The sequence below is a fragment of the Pan paniscus genome, chromosome 4 (assembly GCF_029289425.2).
Source record: "Pan paniscus chromosome 4, NHGRI_mPanPan1-v2.0_pri, whole genome shotgun sequence".
NCBI classification, from domain to species: domain Eukaryota; kingdom Metazoa; phylum Chordata; class Mammalia; order Primates; family Hominidae; genus Pan; species Pan paniscus.
In genome coordinates, this window is record NC_073253.2 from 63,104,747 (window position 1) to 63,123,577 (window position 18,831).

Genomic DNA, 18,831 nt, shown 5'->3' on the forward strand with positions numbered 1-18,831 from the left:
AGAAGAATGAAGTCTTGTGAAAGCATTCAGAAAATCTACCTGCAATCGTGTATTAGAAGCAACAACCAGACCATTCCTCAGGATGGAGTGCCAGTTTTCAATGTGTGAGCCACTAAAAAAACAGACGGAAAGGAAAAAGCAAAACCAGAAAATTAATTATCTTCAAAGTGGTCAAAACATAATAAGTCATGGTGCTTTCTGAAGGTTCTGGATTGCCAAATCAAGTATTATGTAGTTGACTACATGACCATCTGTTGAATGACCATCTACTGAATGATCATTTACTGAAAGACAGTGATATCTTCCCCATACATTTCTGGAAAATGTTAATGGGAGCACACCCCCATTAACATTAAGCCTTACTCACTGAAATGCAAAGGTGCTTCCAAAGAGTTTTTTAGCAGCTCTAAAATTGGATTCTTTGGCTGGTGGACTGCTGAGAAGAAGGAACTGATGTGGAGTATGCATAAACTTCAATTGCTGCCATTTAAAATAAAGACAAACAAAAACATGTAAAACTTAACATATATTCAGGCTGATGACAATTTCAAATTTTATTGGTTTAAGAATTACCCACTTTCAAACTATAGTAATTTTCCACTAACCACATTAGCAAGCTAATTTGTATAATGTTTTTAAAACTCTACGCAAGTGATAAGTCACATGGAATTGCAAATATGAAGAACAATTCTTTGGGCAAATGGGAAAGGAATAGGAAACAGACAATCCAAAGCCATTTATATTTAGCTTTGGAATACAGTATGCAATCATGTTTAAGCAGATCTGCCTTCTTAATTACATTTCTTTTAACATTTTTATTATTGAGTCCCTAAGTATATACTAGCTATTCAATTGGGGAAATATTCTGGAGTTTGCTAAGCAGAAAAGAAAAGTTTATAAAACTGCAAAAATTATTATTATGCTTTATTTGCATATATTTATAAAATTGAGAATTTTTGCCTACATTCAAATATAGTCTCCTCCTTGGTCATGGAAAGAAATGAAAGCAGAATCTTTTGGATTAATAGCTTGATAACATCTTCTAAGTGTTTCCCTTTCTCTTAGGAATATAGTTATGCAGGAATATAATGCATAGGAATCTCACATTTAGAGATTCACAGATGGCAAAAATGAGATTTTTAGGTACAGCTCTTAGGTGATGATCAGAACTGAAATCCAGAGTCTATTAGCTTTTTACAAATTATTATTTTTTAAGCTTACTAAGCTGATAAATAAGTTGTCTGAGGTCAATAGCTTCTCAGCTGTAGAAAAGTGGAAATGTGCCAACGTGAAACTGACAATGATTACAAAGCACATTAACTTCCTTCTGGTCAATCTCCATATAATATTTTTCAATTGCTTGTGGAATAACTAAATGATTTCATATTGATGTTTTTATTCACTTAAAAAGTCAGGACAGCAGACTGAATTTGAATTTGTTATCTTGGAAAGGTTTGGAGCTAGTGAGCAATGGCTATTTCAAACTAAAGAATTATATTTAACCTGGGTTTACTTCAATTCTTGGAGAGTCTGGCTAAAAATTACAAGGTAGGTTCTCCCAGCTGATAAGTACTCCTCCCATTTCTGTATGCATATGTAAAAAAAAAAAAAAACAACTTACCCTGTTAATTGGCAGTTTCACAATATGTGATCTATTACTTGATATAACCCTGAAATTAAAATGATCCATTAGTCACAAATACATGCCAAATATATTTAAAGTTCTTTTTCTTAGTTGGCAACCGATTAAAACTTATTTTTGCTGTGCCATAAACTAAACTTGGAAATAATTTCATTTAGTCGCATAATTTAGGTTTGTTTCCTGAAACAATTTAAAGAGCTTATGTAACAAAAAAGGTAATATTTTAATCTGAGAAAACACACTAGGAAGTTGTTCCCTAAAACTTAAGACATAGTTTTTAATAAGCACAACCTCAAGTATCAGCAAAATGAACATTTGAACATTTCTGAATGTACTTTCAAATAATGATAATCCAAATACAAATAAGAGCAGTGAGTCATGGATCTGCTTCTTTTATTCCTCTCTTACATTGCTTAAATTAAGGATAAGTTCTTATGAAGATTTTTTTTTCTTTAAATATTTGAGGATCTCTTTGAGCTGATATATATACAATGGTTTACATACAAAATCCAACATACGTAGACACTGCAGTTGAAAAAAATTAAATTGAAGTATCTGAAAGGAACTGCTCTATAAGCACACAAAATAATAAGTTTTGGTAGACTCTCTTCATCTTGAAAGAAGAGTGACTAACAAGCTGAAGGAAATGATCACAAGAATTAAAAGTTAACCATCTGACTACAAGGAAAAAAAGAAAGCAACTAGATATATGCAATTTTTACCTTCAATCTGAATATAATAATGAGAAAAATTTAAAGGTTACAATGGAAATTTAGTGTTATTTTACTTAATTGTGTCAGGATTTAGTAACAGATCATAACAGATACAAAGAAGGAAGGCTTCTATACCTAATTTTTGTTATAATCTTGTTAGACTAAATTAAATGTGTATTATAAAATTTTAATGAAGTGAAAGTTAAGTAATCAGAATCTTGAGGAAGCCAGATTCTTTTGCATCTGCCCACCTTTACATATTTTTTTAAAACTTCCTGGTCATAGCATGGTATAAGTGCTCATTCATATCAATCTCTTATAAGCCTTACATTTGTATTACTGTATGGTAAATCTCACGGAGTTGGAGTTTTCAAAGTTAATTCAAAGAGACATGTGTATAAAACCCTTATAAGGGATGTTGAGTAGAAACTAGTGTCTTCATTTTGCAAATGAGAAACAAGAGAGGAAATTATTAGAAGTAGAAGAGGGCAAATTATTTGAAATGGGCATCACAGCAAGGTGACTTCTCTCCTCTTCACAGTCTAGCCCTCCTTTTAGAATTCATGCTGGGGTAACACTACATCCCTCACCAGGCTCACTCTGAAACTGTGCATCTTCTGCACTGAGCAAGCAGAGAGTTAAGAGTTAATCATATTTATACTGCCTTGTTAAGGGAGCAAAATATAAAACATTTATTTTAGATTAGAAAGATTTCAATAATAAAGGTTGAAACACTGAGTTTGATCACTTAGCCCTCACTGAACTAGAAAATTAAATGAACCAAAATGCTTTTGCCACATAATCTAGTTAATCACATCTTTTAAAACTATAGGCAAACTGCTGTCAAATGCACTATTTATCCCTGGTAGTGCATGTGACAGCATTCTCTTCCCCTTGTGATGTATAAGTTTTAATTAAAGTGAGAGTCATTAAGGACTCTAAGGTTGTAAAATCACCAGGTCTCATAAGCTTGTAGAACTATAGCATTGCAGGGCTTGTAAGACAGGTTTACTTTTGTTTGTTTGTTTTTTTTCCTTAAATCAAGCAGTAGAAAAGGATGCTGTTTTCATTAAGAGGAAAACTAGAATTTTATACCATTGCAGTAAGGGATGAGCAAGGGGGTCCTGTTTATCCATTTGCTTCTTGATTTCCAGATATGGTGCCTGAAAAAAAGTCATTATACTTCTTGATTTTTCATAAAAATTCATTTTTCCGTTTTCACAAAAGGAAAATCAGACCAAACGATATGCCTAATCTAGTAAGACTTAAAAATTTATGGACTTAACATGGGAACAACAACAATTGCCCTAGTCTTTTCTCCCAAGATGATGGGAATTGTGAACTTTCATGCCACCAAAATGACTTGCCCAAACACTGTGTTAAAAGACTTGTCCCGATTTTAGCCTGGCTTCCATTTACACTAGCCTATGTCCCTAAAGGTGACCACTCTCCAGCCCCCTGTTGAGTTTCTGCTCAAGAAAACGTGATGCTCCCAAACCACAAAATGTATATTGTACCAACCCACTTTGCCAAACCATTTTTGGTAATTCTCCACTTATCCCCTTCTGTAACTTTCCATTTTTACATAACTCCCCTAGTCCCATCTTCTTTTCCTTGCCTTTTCACTTACTTGTAGCGCCTTTTGCTTCCTCTCCTCTGCCTTTAAAAACCTGGATCACCTTTGTCTTAGTTGAAGTTGAGCTCAGTTTATGCTGCAGTCTCTCTCCCCAACTGCAGTGCTCTGAATAAATCTGTCTTGACACCTTTACAAGTGTCCTGTAAAGTTTCTCTTTCACAATGACCATTTTAACCAATAACCAATATGAAAGCAAAGCTTGTGAGGGCCACTACTAATGCTCATATCTGAGAGTCCAGACTTAGGTATAGACCTTTACATTAAAAAATTGGACACAATTTACCTAAGACGAAGCCTTCTCTAAAAAGTATTTAATGGGATTTAACCAACAACCATTTCACAGAACAAAGAGCAATCTCTCCGTGACAATTTAGGGCTACGTATAGGACAGTACATTCTAGAAAACAGCACAGTATAATGTTGTATTTATTCAGAAAGTTTTAAAGAATTTGACACAATAAAACCTGAGAGCTTCCCTATGAAGTACACACCGAAACAGGGTGCAGCATTACTACTTCCACCTTGACAGCGAAGCACCAAGCAATTAAGCAACTTGCCCAAGGTCACAGGCCACATTCATTGATGAGCCAGTTATACAATTTTGGCTTCTTAACTTCCTAGGCTGACGCTCAGTCGTCTACGTTCCCTTCTATTAAAATAGCTTACACATGACCCAGAATAAACAAAGCAATTTTTGGCAGAGAGCTGATTCCAGAGTCAGAGTTTGTAGCTATTTTTAAATCCAAAAATAATCAAGGTCTAGGGTATAGTATACCTTATACCAAAGTCTTTTTCATGACTAAAAATGTTTATATGATTTTGTATAAGATATTCCAATATGTTCTTTTTTTCTCCTAGGTGGAAATACATTTTATTGTTTTCTTTCCCTATACAAATAAGGAGTGCTTGTCTGAGAAAGAATTCAGATAAAACAGAAAAGTACTGGCATAGAAAAATAACCCAAAGGGATGGTGATTTTTTAAGCAAATAATAGCATTTGTGAATTAAAGGATCTCTTGTTTACTCTTTGCCAGACACACACTATTTATTGAGTGAATGAACGAATATTTGACTACATGAATAAATGATGATCGAAAGAATCAAGAATCAAAATGGAAACGCAAAAATGTACTTTTTGAGTACTGTCTTCCTACAGAGCAGTAGAGATAACTCTGGGGGTTGGTGGGGGGCGGGAAGAAAGCTGCATAGCAGCTTAGTGGGCCCTGGGACAGGAGGGTTCCCCTATTCCCTCCCCAGAGAAAATAAAGGACCCAGGGTAATACTCATTATAAGCCTGTAAGGGTCTCTAGGGCAGTGCAATCCTTGAAACCACTACATGCAAGCTGCACACATAATGTGTGTTGTCAATCTCAGATTATTAATTTCTACTTACAATGATAAGTTTTAAACCTCTCTCCAAGTCTTTGGCAGTGGAAAGGTCTCAATAATTCAACAGTGTATGCTTTTCCAAATGCTGGACTATAGCCCAGGGATGTGTTAGATTTTCCTAACAAACCCCGATCCTTGCTCATCAAACTATTTCCACCAAAGCTTCCCTTAATGACCAAAAACATAAACCCATACTCTCCGGGAGCCTGGCATCTTCCAAAGTGGTTTTGGGATTTTGCATTATATAAAATATTTATGGAAAAGTTCCATTTTAAAGAACATTTCTGTTTTTATTTTAATACTCAAATAATGTTTTGAAATTGCTACCATCAATTAAAATTGACAGTCTAGGAAGATGGTACCAGATTTAACCTTTGCCTTAAAATATCCCGACATACCTACATGTACCCAAGCTCTTGCCCGAGTTTGAGGGCAGAGTATTAGGAGTATAATTATCTTATAATTATCCACTTACTTTCCTGAAGTCACAGTGTTACATGCTAGTACACTGATGTGATTTAATTAAAACATCTTAATACCGCACAAATTTTTAAATGATATGTATTATAGAGAAGTCTACATTTCACTACATAGCTAGAACTCTCAGACATTTTAAAAATATACTGTACAAGACCAGATGACATACTTACTTGTGTCATTTCTCTGATAGAAGTTATGCTATCCAGTGCTTTCATTACTCGATCATAGTTCTTTTTCTGTTTAATGAAAAAGTGATGTTAAAAAACAGCATTTGCTTATAAGCTCTTGCAAGTCTGTATATCACTAGAGAAATATATTATTTCCATATGTGAATTTTCTACTGGGGTCAATTTGAAAGCAATGACTGTTTTGTGTACATAAAAGGGAAGACTATTATAAGATGGCTCCAGGACTTCAGTCAGAGAAAAGAAACAAAGAAAACAATGCCAATCCTTCTATAAGCCATGGGGGAAAAAAATCTAGAAACACAAAAAAGTTATGGGGCTCCTGATTCAGGCTTTCGCCACTAAAACACTAAGCCATAATGAATAAAGTCAACATAGAATCCTAAAATACAAAAACCCACTTCAAATCTCACAACCGCTTTTATTTTATTTTGAGTTGAATATTGTTAACAAGAGTATGGTTGACAGTATACAAATGATAGCATACAGTCACATAGCTGACAATTCATTTTCAAGCAAGATCTAAATATGTGCGCTGTTGCCATTTATGAAGAAATAAAGTTCTTCCAAGAAAATTGTATACAGTTGTTTCTATAAAATTATTTCAAGCTGAGTAGTAATAGAAACTGAGGCAATTTCAGCTCTTATGCAATTTGAAAGTTTTGTAATTTCAAAAGGATTCTGCCTTATCTTCAGGAACCTTTATAAAACTGCTTCCTTAAGAAAGGCCGGTCCATTAACAGTATGAACTAAACTTTCACTAACCTTCAGATAGCTGGGGAGGAAGAAGGGAAAGAGGAAAGGAGGGTTGAAGTGAAAATGCAGAAAAGAAAGGAAAACTTGTCCCTTTACCCATGATCTTTAAAATCAAAATGAGGTTATGTAAGTCAGAATCCCCAAAAATATATGATGAAATTAAATACTCATGGATATGCTTGATGAGATAGAGATTTAGATAGAAAGAGGAAACCTAATGAGACTACAATCTCAATGTTGTTGTTATTGTTAAAGAAAACTTTGTGATTGGTGTGCCATGATAACAACTTACCCTGGGGTTGAAGGCCAACATCTGAGGATCATTAGGATCTACCACAGAAGGATATGGCTCGAAAATCACAACTTTTCTAGGAGATTCCAACGCAGACCTACACATGGATACTAGTAGATCTACCACCTTGAAATATACACATAAGATAGTTACTACCCTTCAGGTTTTATCCAGTGCTTTGCCATTGTTTCTCCCTCTCAAGGTAGCATAAGTTAACGAGGAAGATCAGGACTGCTACCAATCTCTCAAATGTGTAATGCAAGACTTGAGACCACATTTGACCAAACTTTACCATCAATTCAAAATAACAAACATGTGCTGCTTCTCATTACTCACAACTTAATATCTCTTTTTCAAAGGCACACATTATATGCCAGTATTGTTCTAGACCCTATGGTAAGACGAGGCACAAGACAGACAAGTCCCTGCTCTGGTGCAGCTGAGAGTCTAGGGGAGAAGATACACAATAAAATATCAGTTAAACAAATAGATGCTTCAGTAGAATTTCTGATACTGTTAAATGTTATAAAAAAATAAAGTAGGCACTAGAGAATAATGCAGAAAGGGACATTGTTTTAGAGTGGCTAGGAAAGGTGGTGAATCTCAACAGAGACCTGTACGGGGTCAGGAAGGAGACATGCGACCATCTGGCAAGAAGCTGTTCCAGGGGAAGGAAGCCCCATGTGCAGGAAAAGACTTTGGCATGCTCCAGGAATAGCTAATTGCCTGACAACATCTTGCCTCTTCCTATTCTCCTCTATCCAAGTCCACTAATGACCTTTGATTGGCTAAAGACAATGGCTTTATTCCTGTGTTATCCTGTTATCCTATGATTCTTCTGCACAATCTACTAAGAGGCAGTACTATATAGCAGTTTGATAGCATGGCTCCCCTTTCCAGTCCCCAAAACAGTATATTCTGGCCACTGAATAAAGAAAACTGATACTGTCTAAATGGTCAGAGTTCACCTGAACAGACATATCTACAGTGTGAACACAAGTGACTTAATAAGGAAGCATATGGAGGAGGCAAGATGGCCGAATAGGAACAGCTCCGGTCTACAGCTCCCAGCCTGAGCGACGCAGAAGACGGGTGATTTCTGCATTTCCATCTGAGGTACCGGGTTCATCTCACTAGGGAGTGCCAGACAGTGGGCGCAGGCCAGTGGGTGCGCGCACCGTGCGTGAGCCGAAGCAGGGCGAGGCATTGCCTCACCCGGGAAGCGCAAGGGGTCAGGAAGTTCCCTTTCCGAGTCAAAGAAAGGGGTGACGGACACACCTGGAAAATCGGGTCACTCCCACCCGAATATTGCGCTTTTCAGACCGGCTTATAAAACGGGGCACCACGAGACTATATCCCACACCTGGCTCGGAGGGTCCTACGCCCACGGAATCTCGCTGATTGCTAGCACAGCAGTCTGAGATCAAACTGCAAGGCGGCAGCGAGGCTGGGGGAGGGGCGCCCGCCATTGCCCAGGCTTGCTTAGGTAAACAAAGCAGCCAGGAAGCTCAAACTGGGTGGAGCCCACCACAGCTCAAGGAGGCCTGCCTGCCTCTATAGGCTCCACCTCTGGGGGCAGGGCACAGACAAACAAAAAGACAGCAGTAACCTCTGCAGACTTAAATGTCCCTGTCTGACAGCTTTGAAGAGAGCAGTGGTTCTCCCAGCACGCAGCTGGAGATCTGAGAACGGGCAGACTGCCTCCTCAAGTGGGTCCCTGACCCCTGACCCCCGAGCAGCCTAACTGGGAGGCACCCCCCAGCAGGGGCACACTGACACCTCACAGGGCAGGGTATTCCAACAGACCTGCAGCTGAGGGTCCTGTCTGTTAGAAGGAAAACTAACAAACAGAAAGGACATCCACACCGAAAACCCATCTGTACATCACCATCATCAAAGACCAAAAGCAGATAAAACCACAAAGATGGGGAAAAAACAGAACAGAAAAACTAGAAACTCTAAAACGCAGAGCGCCTCTCCTCCTCCAAAGGAACGCAGTTCCTCACCAGCAACGGAACAAAGCTGGATGGAGAATGATTTTGACGAGCTGAGAGAGGAAGGCTTCAGACGATCAAATTACTCTGAGCTACGGGAGGACATTCAAACTAAAGGCAAAGAAGTTGAAAACTTTGAAAAAAATTTAGAAGAATGTATAACTAGAATAACCAATACAGAGAAGTGCTTAAAGGAGCTGATGGAACTGAAAACCAAGGCTCGAGAACTACGAGAAGAATGCAGAAGCCTCAGGAGCCGATGCGATCAACTGGAAGAAAGGGTATCAGCAATGGAAGATGAAACGAATGAAATGAAGCGAGAAGGGAAGTTTAGAGAAAAAAGAATAAAAAGAAACGAGCAAAGCCTCCAAGAAACATGGGACTATGTGAAAAGACCAAATCTACGTCTGATTGGTGTACCTGAAAGTGATGGGGAGAATGGAACCAAGTTGGAAAACACTCTGCAGGATATTATCCAGGAGAACTTCCCCAATCTAGCAAGGCAGGCCAACGTTCAGATTCAGGAAATACAGAGAACGCCACAAAGATACTCCTCGAGAAGAGCAACTCAAAGACACATAATTGTCAGATTCACCAAAGTTGAAATGAAGGAAAAAATGTTAAGGGCAGCCAGAGAGAAAGGTCGGGTTAGTACCTCAAAGGGAAGCCCATCAGACTAACAGCTGATCTCTCGGCAGAAACCCTACAAGCCAGAAGAGAGTGGGGGCCAATATTCAACATTCTTAAAGAAAAGAATTTTCAACCCAGAATTTCATATCCAGCCAAACTAAGCTTCATAAGTGAAGGAGAAATAAAATACTTTATGGACAAGCAAATGCTGAGAGATTTTGTCACCACCAGGCCTGCCCTAAAAGAGCTCCTGAAGGAAGCGCTAAACATGGAAAGGAAAAACCGGTACCAGCCGCTGCAAAATCATGCCAAAATGTAAAGACCATCGAGACTAGGAAGAAACTGCATCAACTAACGAGCAAAATCACCAGCTAACATCATAATGACAGGATCAAATTCACACATAACAATATTAACTTTAAATGTAAATGGACTAAATTCTCCAATTAAAAGACACAGACTGGCAAGTTGGATAAAGAGTCAAGACCCATCAGTGTGCTGTATTCAGGAAACCCATCTCACGTGCAGAGACACACATAGGCTCAAAATAAAAGGATGGAGGAAGATCTACCAAGCAAATGGAAAACAAAAAAAGGCAGGGGTTGCAATCCTAGTCTCTGATAAAACAGACTTTAAACCAACAAAGATCAAAAGAGACAAAGAAGGCCATTACATAATGGTAAAGGGATCAATTCAACAAGAGGAGCTAACTATCCTAAATATATATGCACCCAATACAGGAGCACCCAGATTCATAAAGCAAGTCCTGAGTGACCTACAAAGAGACTTAGACTCCCACACATTAATAATGGGAGACTTTAACGCCCCACTGTCAACATTAGACAGATCAACGAGACAGAAAGTCAACAAGGATACCCAGGAATTGAACTCAGCTCTGCACCAAGCGGACCTAATAGACATCTACAGAACTCTCCACCCCAAATCAACAGAATATACATTTTTTTCAGCACCACACAACACCTATTCCAAAATTGACCACATAGTTGGAAGTAAAGCTCTCCTCAGCAAATGTAAAAGAACAGAAATTATAACAAACTATCTCTCAGACCACAGTGCAATCAAACTAGAACTCAGGATTAAGAATCTCACTCAAAGCCGCTCAACTACATGGAAACTGAACAATCTGCTCCTGAATGACTACTGGGTATATAACGAAATGAAGGCAGAAATAAAGATGTTCTTTGAAACCAATGAGAACAAAGACACAACATACCAGAATCTCTGGGACGCATTCAAAGCAGTGTGTAGAGGGAAATTTATAGCACTAAATGCCCACAAGAGAAAGCAGGAAAGATCCAAAATTGACACCCTAACATCACAATTAAAAGAACTAGAAAAGCAAGAGCAAACACATTCAAAACCTAGCAGAAGGCAAGAAATAACTAAAATCAGAGCAGAACTGAAGGAAATAGAGACACAAAAAACCCTTCAAAAAATCAATGAATCCAGGAGCTGGTTTTTTGGAAGGATCAACAAAATTGATAGACTGCTAGCAAGACTAATAAAGAAAAAAAGAGAGAAGAATCAAATAGACACAATAAAAAATGATAAAGGGGATATCACCACCGATCCCACAGAAATACAAACTACCATCAGAGAATACTACAAACACCTCTACGCAAATAAACTAGAAAATCTAGAAGAAATGGATACATTCCTCGACACATACACTCTCCCAAGACTAAACCAGGAAGAAGTTGAATCTCTGAATAGACCAATAACAGGAGCTGAAATTGTGGCAATAATCAATAGTTTACCAACCAAAAAGAGTCCAGGACCAGATGGATTCACAGCCGAATTCTACCAGAGGTACAAGGAGGAACTGGTACCATTCCTTCTGAAACTATTCCAATCAATAGAAAAAGAGGGAATCCTCCCTAACTCATTTTATGAGGCCAGTATCATTCTGATACCAAAGCCGGGCAGAGACACAACCAAAAAAGAGAATTTTAGACCAATATCCTTGATGAACATTGATGCAAAAATCCTCAAAAAAATACTGGCAAACCGAATCCAGCAGCACATCAAAAAGCTTATCCACCATGATCAAGTGGGCTTCATCCCTGGGATGCAAGGCTGGTTCAATATACGCAAATCAATAAACATAATCCAGCATATAAACAGAACCAAAGACAAAAACCACATGATTATCTCAATAGATGCAGAAAAAGCCTTTGACAAAATTCAACAACCCTTCGTGCTAAAAACTCTCAATAAATTAGGTATTCATGGGACGTATTTCAAAATAATAAGAGCTATCTATCACAAACCCACAGCCAATATCATACTGAATAGGCAAAAACTGGAAGCATTCCCTTTGAAAACTGGCACAAGACAGGGATGCCCTCTCTCACCGCTCCTATTCAACACAGTGTTGGAAGTTCTGGCCAGGGCAATCAGGCAGGAGAAGGAAATAAAGGGTATTCAATTAGGAAAAGAGGAAGTCAAATTGTCCCTGTTTGCAGACGACATGATTGTTTATCTAGAAAACCCCATCGTCTCAGCCCAAAATCTCCTTAAGCTGATAAGCAACTTCAGCAAAGTCTCAGGATACAAAATCAATGTACAAAAATCACAAGCATTCCTATACACCAACAACAGACAAACAGAGAGCCAAATCATGAGTGAACTCCCATTCACAATTGCTTCAAAGAGAATAAAATACCTAGGAATCCAACTTACAAGGGATGTGAAGGACCTCTTCAAGGAGAACTACAAACCACTGCTCAAGGAAATAAAAGAGGATACAAACAAATGGAAGAATATTCCATGCTCATGGGTAGGAAGAATCAATATCGTGAAAATGGCCATACTGCCCAAGGGAATTTACAGATTCAATGCCATCCCCATCAAGCTACCAATGACTTTCTTCACAGAGTTGGAAAAAACTACTTTAAAGTTCATATGGAACCAAAAAAGAGCCCGCATCGCCAAGTCAATCCTAAGCCAAAAGAACAAAGCTGGAGGCATCACACTACCTGACTTCGAACTATACTACAAGGCTACAGTAACCAAAACAGCATGGTACTGATACCAAAACAGAGATATAGATCAATGGAACAGAATAGAGCCCTCAGAAATAACGCCGCATACCTACAACTATCTGATCTTTGACAAACCTGAGAAAAACAAGCAATGGGGAAAGGATCCCCTATTTAATAAATGGTGCTGGGAAAACTGGCTAGCCATATGTAGAAAGCTGAAACTGGATCCCTTCCTTACACCTTATACAAAAATCAATTCAAGATGGATTAAAGATTTAAACGTTAGACCTAAAACCATAAAAACCCTAGAAGAAAACCTAGGCATTACCATTCAGGACATAGGCGTGGGCAAGGACTTCATGTCCAAAACACGAAAAGCAATGGCAACCAAAGCCAAAATTGACAAATGGGATCTAATTAAACTAAAGAGCTTCTGCACAGCAAAAGAAACTACCATCAAAGTGAACAGGCAACCTACAACATGGGAGAAAATTTTCGCAACCTACTCATCTGACAAAGGGCTAATATCCAGAATCTACAATGAACTCCAACAAATTTACAAGAAAAAAACAAACAACCCCATCAAAAACTGGGCGAAGGATATGAACAGACACTTCTCAAAAGAAGACATTTATGCAGCCAAAAAACACATGAAAAAATGCTCATCATCACTGGCCATCAGAGAAATGCAAATCAAAACCACTATGAGATATCATCTCACACCAGTTAGAATGGCAATCATTAAAAAGTCAGGAAACAACAGGTGCTGGAGAGGATGTGGAGAAACAGGAACACTTTTACACTGTTGGTGGGACTGTAAACTAGTTCAACCATTGTGGAAGTCAGTGTGGCGATTCCTCAGGGATCTAGAACTAGAAATACCATTTGACCCAGCCATCCCATTACTGGGTATATACCCAAAGGACTATAAATCATGCTGCTATAAAGACACATGCACACGTATGTTTATTGCGGCATTATTCACAATAGCAAAGACTTGGAACCAACCCAAATGTCCAACAATGATAGACTGGATTAAGAAAATGTGGCACATATACACCATGGAATACTATGCAGCCATAAAAAATGATGAGTTCATGTCCTTTGTAGGGACATGGATGAAATTGGAAACCATCATTCTCAGTAAACTATCGCAAGAACAAAAAACCAAACACCGCATATTCTCACTCATAGGTGGGAATTGAACAATGAGATCACATGGACACAGGAAGGGGAATATCACACTATGGGGACTGTGGTGGGGAGGGGGGAGAGGGGAGGGATAGCATTGGGAGACATACCTAATGCTAGATGACGAGTTAGTGAGTGCAGCGCACCAGCATGGCACATGTATACATATGTAACTAACCTGCACAATGTGCACATGTACCCTAAAACTTAAAGTATAATAAAAAAAATAATAATTATAATAATAAAAAAATAATAAAATAAGGAAGCCTATATATCTTTATAGGGAAAGCTATTTCTAGAAAGTCTTTAGACAGGCATTTAAAAAATGCACAGTAAGAGGGGGCCAATTTTTGATTGTCCTGCTTTTAAGAGAGGAGTATTGTGACCTAATGACAGCAGAGCTGACTATGTTGTGTGGGTACTCACAAAACACACCCACCCAATCATAGCATCCAGAATTTCCAGTGACCTAAAATAATCAGCAACGCTCAAGACACCAGACATAACATGCCCCGAGTACATAGACATGCATATCCACAAGACACACTCTGAAAACATTAGAATGGAAACAGCTAATGTTCCTGACACACTATTTCATTTGTGTGTGTGTATGTAAATACATGCATACATATATATAGATATATGCAAGAAGTTATATTCCAAGCAATAAACATAATAAGGACATAATAAAACCCTCCTTTTTGTCTTCCTCTCCCACCCTCACATTCCTTCTACTCTAGAGATGCACATTAACCCTGATACAGATTGTTTTCAGCATTATCTGGTCTCCAATGAAAACCCAAACAAGAACTGACAAAGAAGAATCAGTAAGATAAAATAGCCTTGTCGGGCGCAGTGGCTCACGCCTGTAATCCTAGCACTTTGGGAGGCCAAGGAGGGAGGATTGCCTGAGGTCAGGAGTTCGAGACCAGCCTGGCCAATGTGGTGAAACCCCGTCTCTACTAAAAATACAAAAATTAGCTGGGCATGGTGGCAGGTGCCTGCAGCGCCAGCTACTCGGGTGGCTGAGGCAGGAGTACTGCTTGAACCCGGGAGGTGGAGGTTGCAATGAGCCAAGATTGCGCCACTGCACTCCAGCCTGGGTGACAAGAGCAAAACTCCGTCTCAAAAAAAAAAAAAAAAAAAAAAAAGAAGATAAAAGATAAAATAGCCTTTTCTGAGACCTTGTAGGGAGGCGGGGAATGACACAGATGGATATGCTCTCACTAAAACCCTTTAAAAATTATGTCCTACTATGCAATTGAAGTTTTATAAAAGTCCATGCATTTTTGACCAATATTTTTACTAGTATATTTAAGTAAATTATAATGTAATAATGGGTAGTAAATTTAATTGGTAGAATATTTCTGTTAATATATGTCCTAGCCTAACTTCAAAAAAAAGTGTAACTACTGTGACTCAATTACATGGGATGCACCAAAGTTTCCAACTCCTTGCTCACTTCCAGGACACAGCGCTAATACCTGGAAGCAGCTGCTCAGCAAAGGACATTTCCACCTTTTCGTCTGAATAAGGTCTTAACCACTGGCTTTCACCAGATCATCAGTGGAAAGGGGCTGACCTGATGCAAAGAAAGGTATGTCTTCCTCAGTTTCTCTACTACATGGCATACAGTAAAGACAGCAGGGCCACATGATCGAAGGGGTCCAGTCCCCCCGGTCACCACACAGAAAGTGGCCCATCAAACATTCTAATTGGAGTGTGTGAATGATAAAATGCTACCATGTTAAGCTGCCCGTGATTTTATGGTTTATCTGTTACAGAAGCTAGCATTACACTTTTTAAGAAGAAAAACATTTATGATACAATTTGGATTTATATTCCTTTGCATATGTTAATTTTTCTAAGTATCTCATGGACTAAAACATCCACTTTAAAAAATAAAAGGCTGGGTGTGGTGGCTCAGGCCTGTAATCCCAGTATTTTGGGAGGCGGGGGTGGGAGGATCACTTGAGCCCAGGAGTTCAAGACCAGCCCGGACAACACAGTGAGACCTTGTCTCCAAAAAACAAATAAAAATAAAAATGTAAGAGAGGCTGGGCATGGTGGCTCATGCCTGTAATCCAAGCACTTCAGGAGGCTGAGGCGGGAGGATCCCTTGAGATCAGGAGTTCAAGACCAGCATGGCCAAGATGGCCAAATCCTGTCTCCACAAAAAAATACAAAAATTAGCTGGGTGCAGTGGCATGGACCTGTTATCCCAGCTACTAGAGAGGCTGAGGCAGGAGAATCGCTTGAACCCATGAGGCAGAGGTTACAATGACTGAGATTGCACCAATGCACTCTGGCCTGGGTGACAGAAAGAGGCTCTCTCGAGGGGGAAGAAAAGAAAGAAAAAAAAAAAAGAGCACACAACTATGACTTCTTTTTTTGGGGGTGGGGGGGTCTAAATGATATATTTCCCCACTCCCAACGATTTAAAATTAAAGATTCTAAATAGAATCTTAGTATACATGATGCATGCTATGGACAACAAGTTACACACATATATCTGCCTTCTTTGACTGAATGATACAATTGAAGAAGCAATTTGGCAGTTGACTAAGATACTTAGGATGGAAATGCAAAGAAATATTAGGTTTAAGCAAGAAAAATTAGGACATTTGATAAGTGAAGATAAAAAGGTCTGTGAATTTACAGAATCAGGTGCCTCCAAAGGACATTACATTACCTACAATTCAACTGGCAGAGCAACCCTCCCCACACACACCCCTTTCAGCCAAATGAGAAAAATTCGGTCATTAGTCTTTAGTCATTAGTCTTTTAATAACTGGAAGTCCATGTGACTAAGAAAGGCACCTACAGGAATAGCCTAAGGGTATACAATGTAGTCTAAAAAAGGAAGCAGATTCAGAATTATAAACCAATCATTGTCCAATACTGCAATAGTAATTAAAAAAAAATCTTAGATGAGAGCCCAATATCTAAACAAATAAAATGGAACTATTCTGTTGAAGTAGTATTTGGGGTGCTGGAATAGCAGCTGCTTGGACCACAGGACACTGTTGCTCCAGGCAAGTCCCCTGCAATGGTCCTGAGGAATGTCTTTGCAGCCCCCAGAGCACCACTTAAAATGCGGGGGTAAACTGAGGCAATGAGATCCTGAGGTGGTTTCTTTTTGTTTAGAAAAAGAAGTGATTTCCCTGTAATCGTTAGGATTATGACAGAATACTGGGGAACCTGTTTTAAGAAATAAAGCATGAAAAAAATGCTGTCTTTGGAGTAGAATTACTAAACTTTCTGATCTTTTGATATTGATTTTTAGAATTACATCACTAAATTGAGCTGATCAAATACTTGTGCTTTGTATCAATCATTATATAATTTGAAATTCATTTCTATTCAAAACCATTAATTTTAAGATGTAACAATGATTTTAAAAGGCCAACTATTATTCTATCAACATACCATACTGTTAGCATATTACTTTTCCTTCTAATTTATAATTTACTATTTCTAGCCTTTAATTTCTTTTTTAAAGGGAAGCTTGCATACGGTAAAATGTGTGAATTTTAAGTATACTACTTGAAGAATTTTTAACATATATGCACATACATACATCTATATAAATATACATGTGAGCATACTCATACAACATATCCCTTGAAAGGTTTTAATTATTTTTACATAGCTATAAATACCATACATATTAAAGAAGTACCTTTTTTTTCTTTTTAGCAATATTATTTCCAAGGGACAAGAAAAACTTTCACATTTAAAAAAGAAGGATGGAAAAGAAAAAGGCTCTCCATAGTCAGATATATTTTAGTAACCCTCTAAGTATAGGCTAGCTCTTTTCTTAGTTATAGGGATGCTCAGAACCGTTAATATGCAAATGTGTGCATGTTGGGTGTGGGGGAAATACGAAGCTATAGTTTGGAAATTTATTTTAATCATGGAATCATTTTTTTCATATCATATAAGACCAACATTCTACTCTTTGTATTATTTGTTTCATTTATACTTCAATTATATGAAAAATACTCCCCTAAATATTTCATCAGGTGGATGCAAAATAGTTTTAGTTAATTAAAATGACTAGGCCAAGGAGTGTGTACATTCCTAAGCTCTAGGCTACCATCTGCATTATTAAACTGTTGTGCCTTCATAAGCCTGATGCACTGCCTCAAGTTGTGCATGTTAAATTTTACTGTCCTATAGTTTGTATTAGTAAATAATTTTTTAAAACTAGGTATTCGTTAAGCTATCTGAAATCTGTTTTTGCACACAGTGTAAGGTAAAGCGCTAAACCAATTTTTCCCCCTGTTACAGGCCATTTGTTTCTACTTCACTTACTAAATAATGCTTCAGTAAGTGAGGAGCTGAAACCTACTTTAACATACATTAAATTTATTCATAATTTGATCCATTTGGGGGATAATCTGCCATTGATCTGCCATACTATTCTTTGCCAATACTATATTTTGTTAAAACGTTATAGCACTGCATATATGTTTCTGTATGTGGTTGGTCTAGTCTCTCTTAATTAATGTTCATTAATTTTTTAGAGTTTTCTTTTATTTTTTTTCTTATAGATGAATTAGTAGTTTAGTCAGGTTAAGAGGGAAAAAAAAAATCTGGAAATTTTGATGGAATTGCTTTTCTTCCTATCTCTGAAACACTGCTCTGTAAAACTGAATGTTCTCTTTTTATTACATACTCTGCCTATTATCTTTTCACCTAAGTTTTAAAAATAAATTGGCTTCCATTTTATGGCAGTTATCTTTACAAATAAATTTTACATAAAGCATGCACGAGGGTTTCAATATCTCCACTTCACCGTGTAAGAAGAAATTAGAATTATTTTTCATGCAATGGAAAGTTGGTTTAATTTCTCTCCTTGGCAATCACAAAATAACGAAACACACATTAGATGGAGAGATCACATTTAGTTTAC

The 18,831-nt window shown here is 37.9% G+C and overlaps 1 protein-coding gene across 7 annotated transcripts in view; it reads right to left on the bottom strand.

The window, feature by feature from the left end:
• The window catches only part of PARP8 (poly(ADP-ribose) polymerase family member 8), a 188,165-nt gene that overhangs the window by 18,120 nt on the left and 151,214 nt on the right, over positions 1–18,831 (bottom strand). For 6 of the 7 annotated variants that reach the window (XM_055112394.2, XM_063604478.1, XM_055112393.2 and 3 more), the window contains 6 exons: positions 7,094–7,219; positions 6,031–6,096; positions 3,451–3,518; positions 1,622–1,670; positions 368–480; positions 40–112 (listed from right to left, as the gene is read on the bottom strand). In XM_055112394.2, the coding sequence (XP_054968369.1) occupies positions 40–112; positions 368–480; positions 1,622–1,670; positions 3,451–3,518; positions 6,031–6,096; positions 7,094–7,219 (495 nt within the window). The remainder of the gene's footprint in view (positions 1–39; positions 113–367; positions 481–1,621; positions 1,671–3,450; positions 3,519–6,030; positions 6,097–7,093; positions 7,220–18,831) is intronic. The other variant, XM_034960114.3, reaches the window with a different exon arrangement.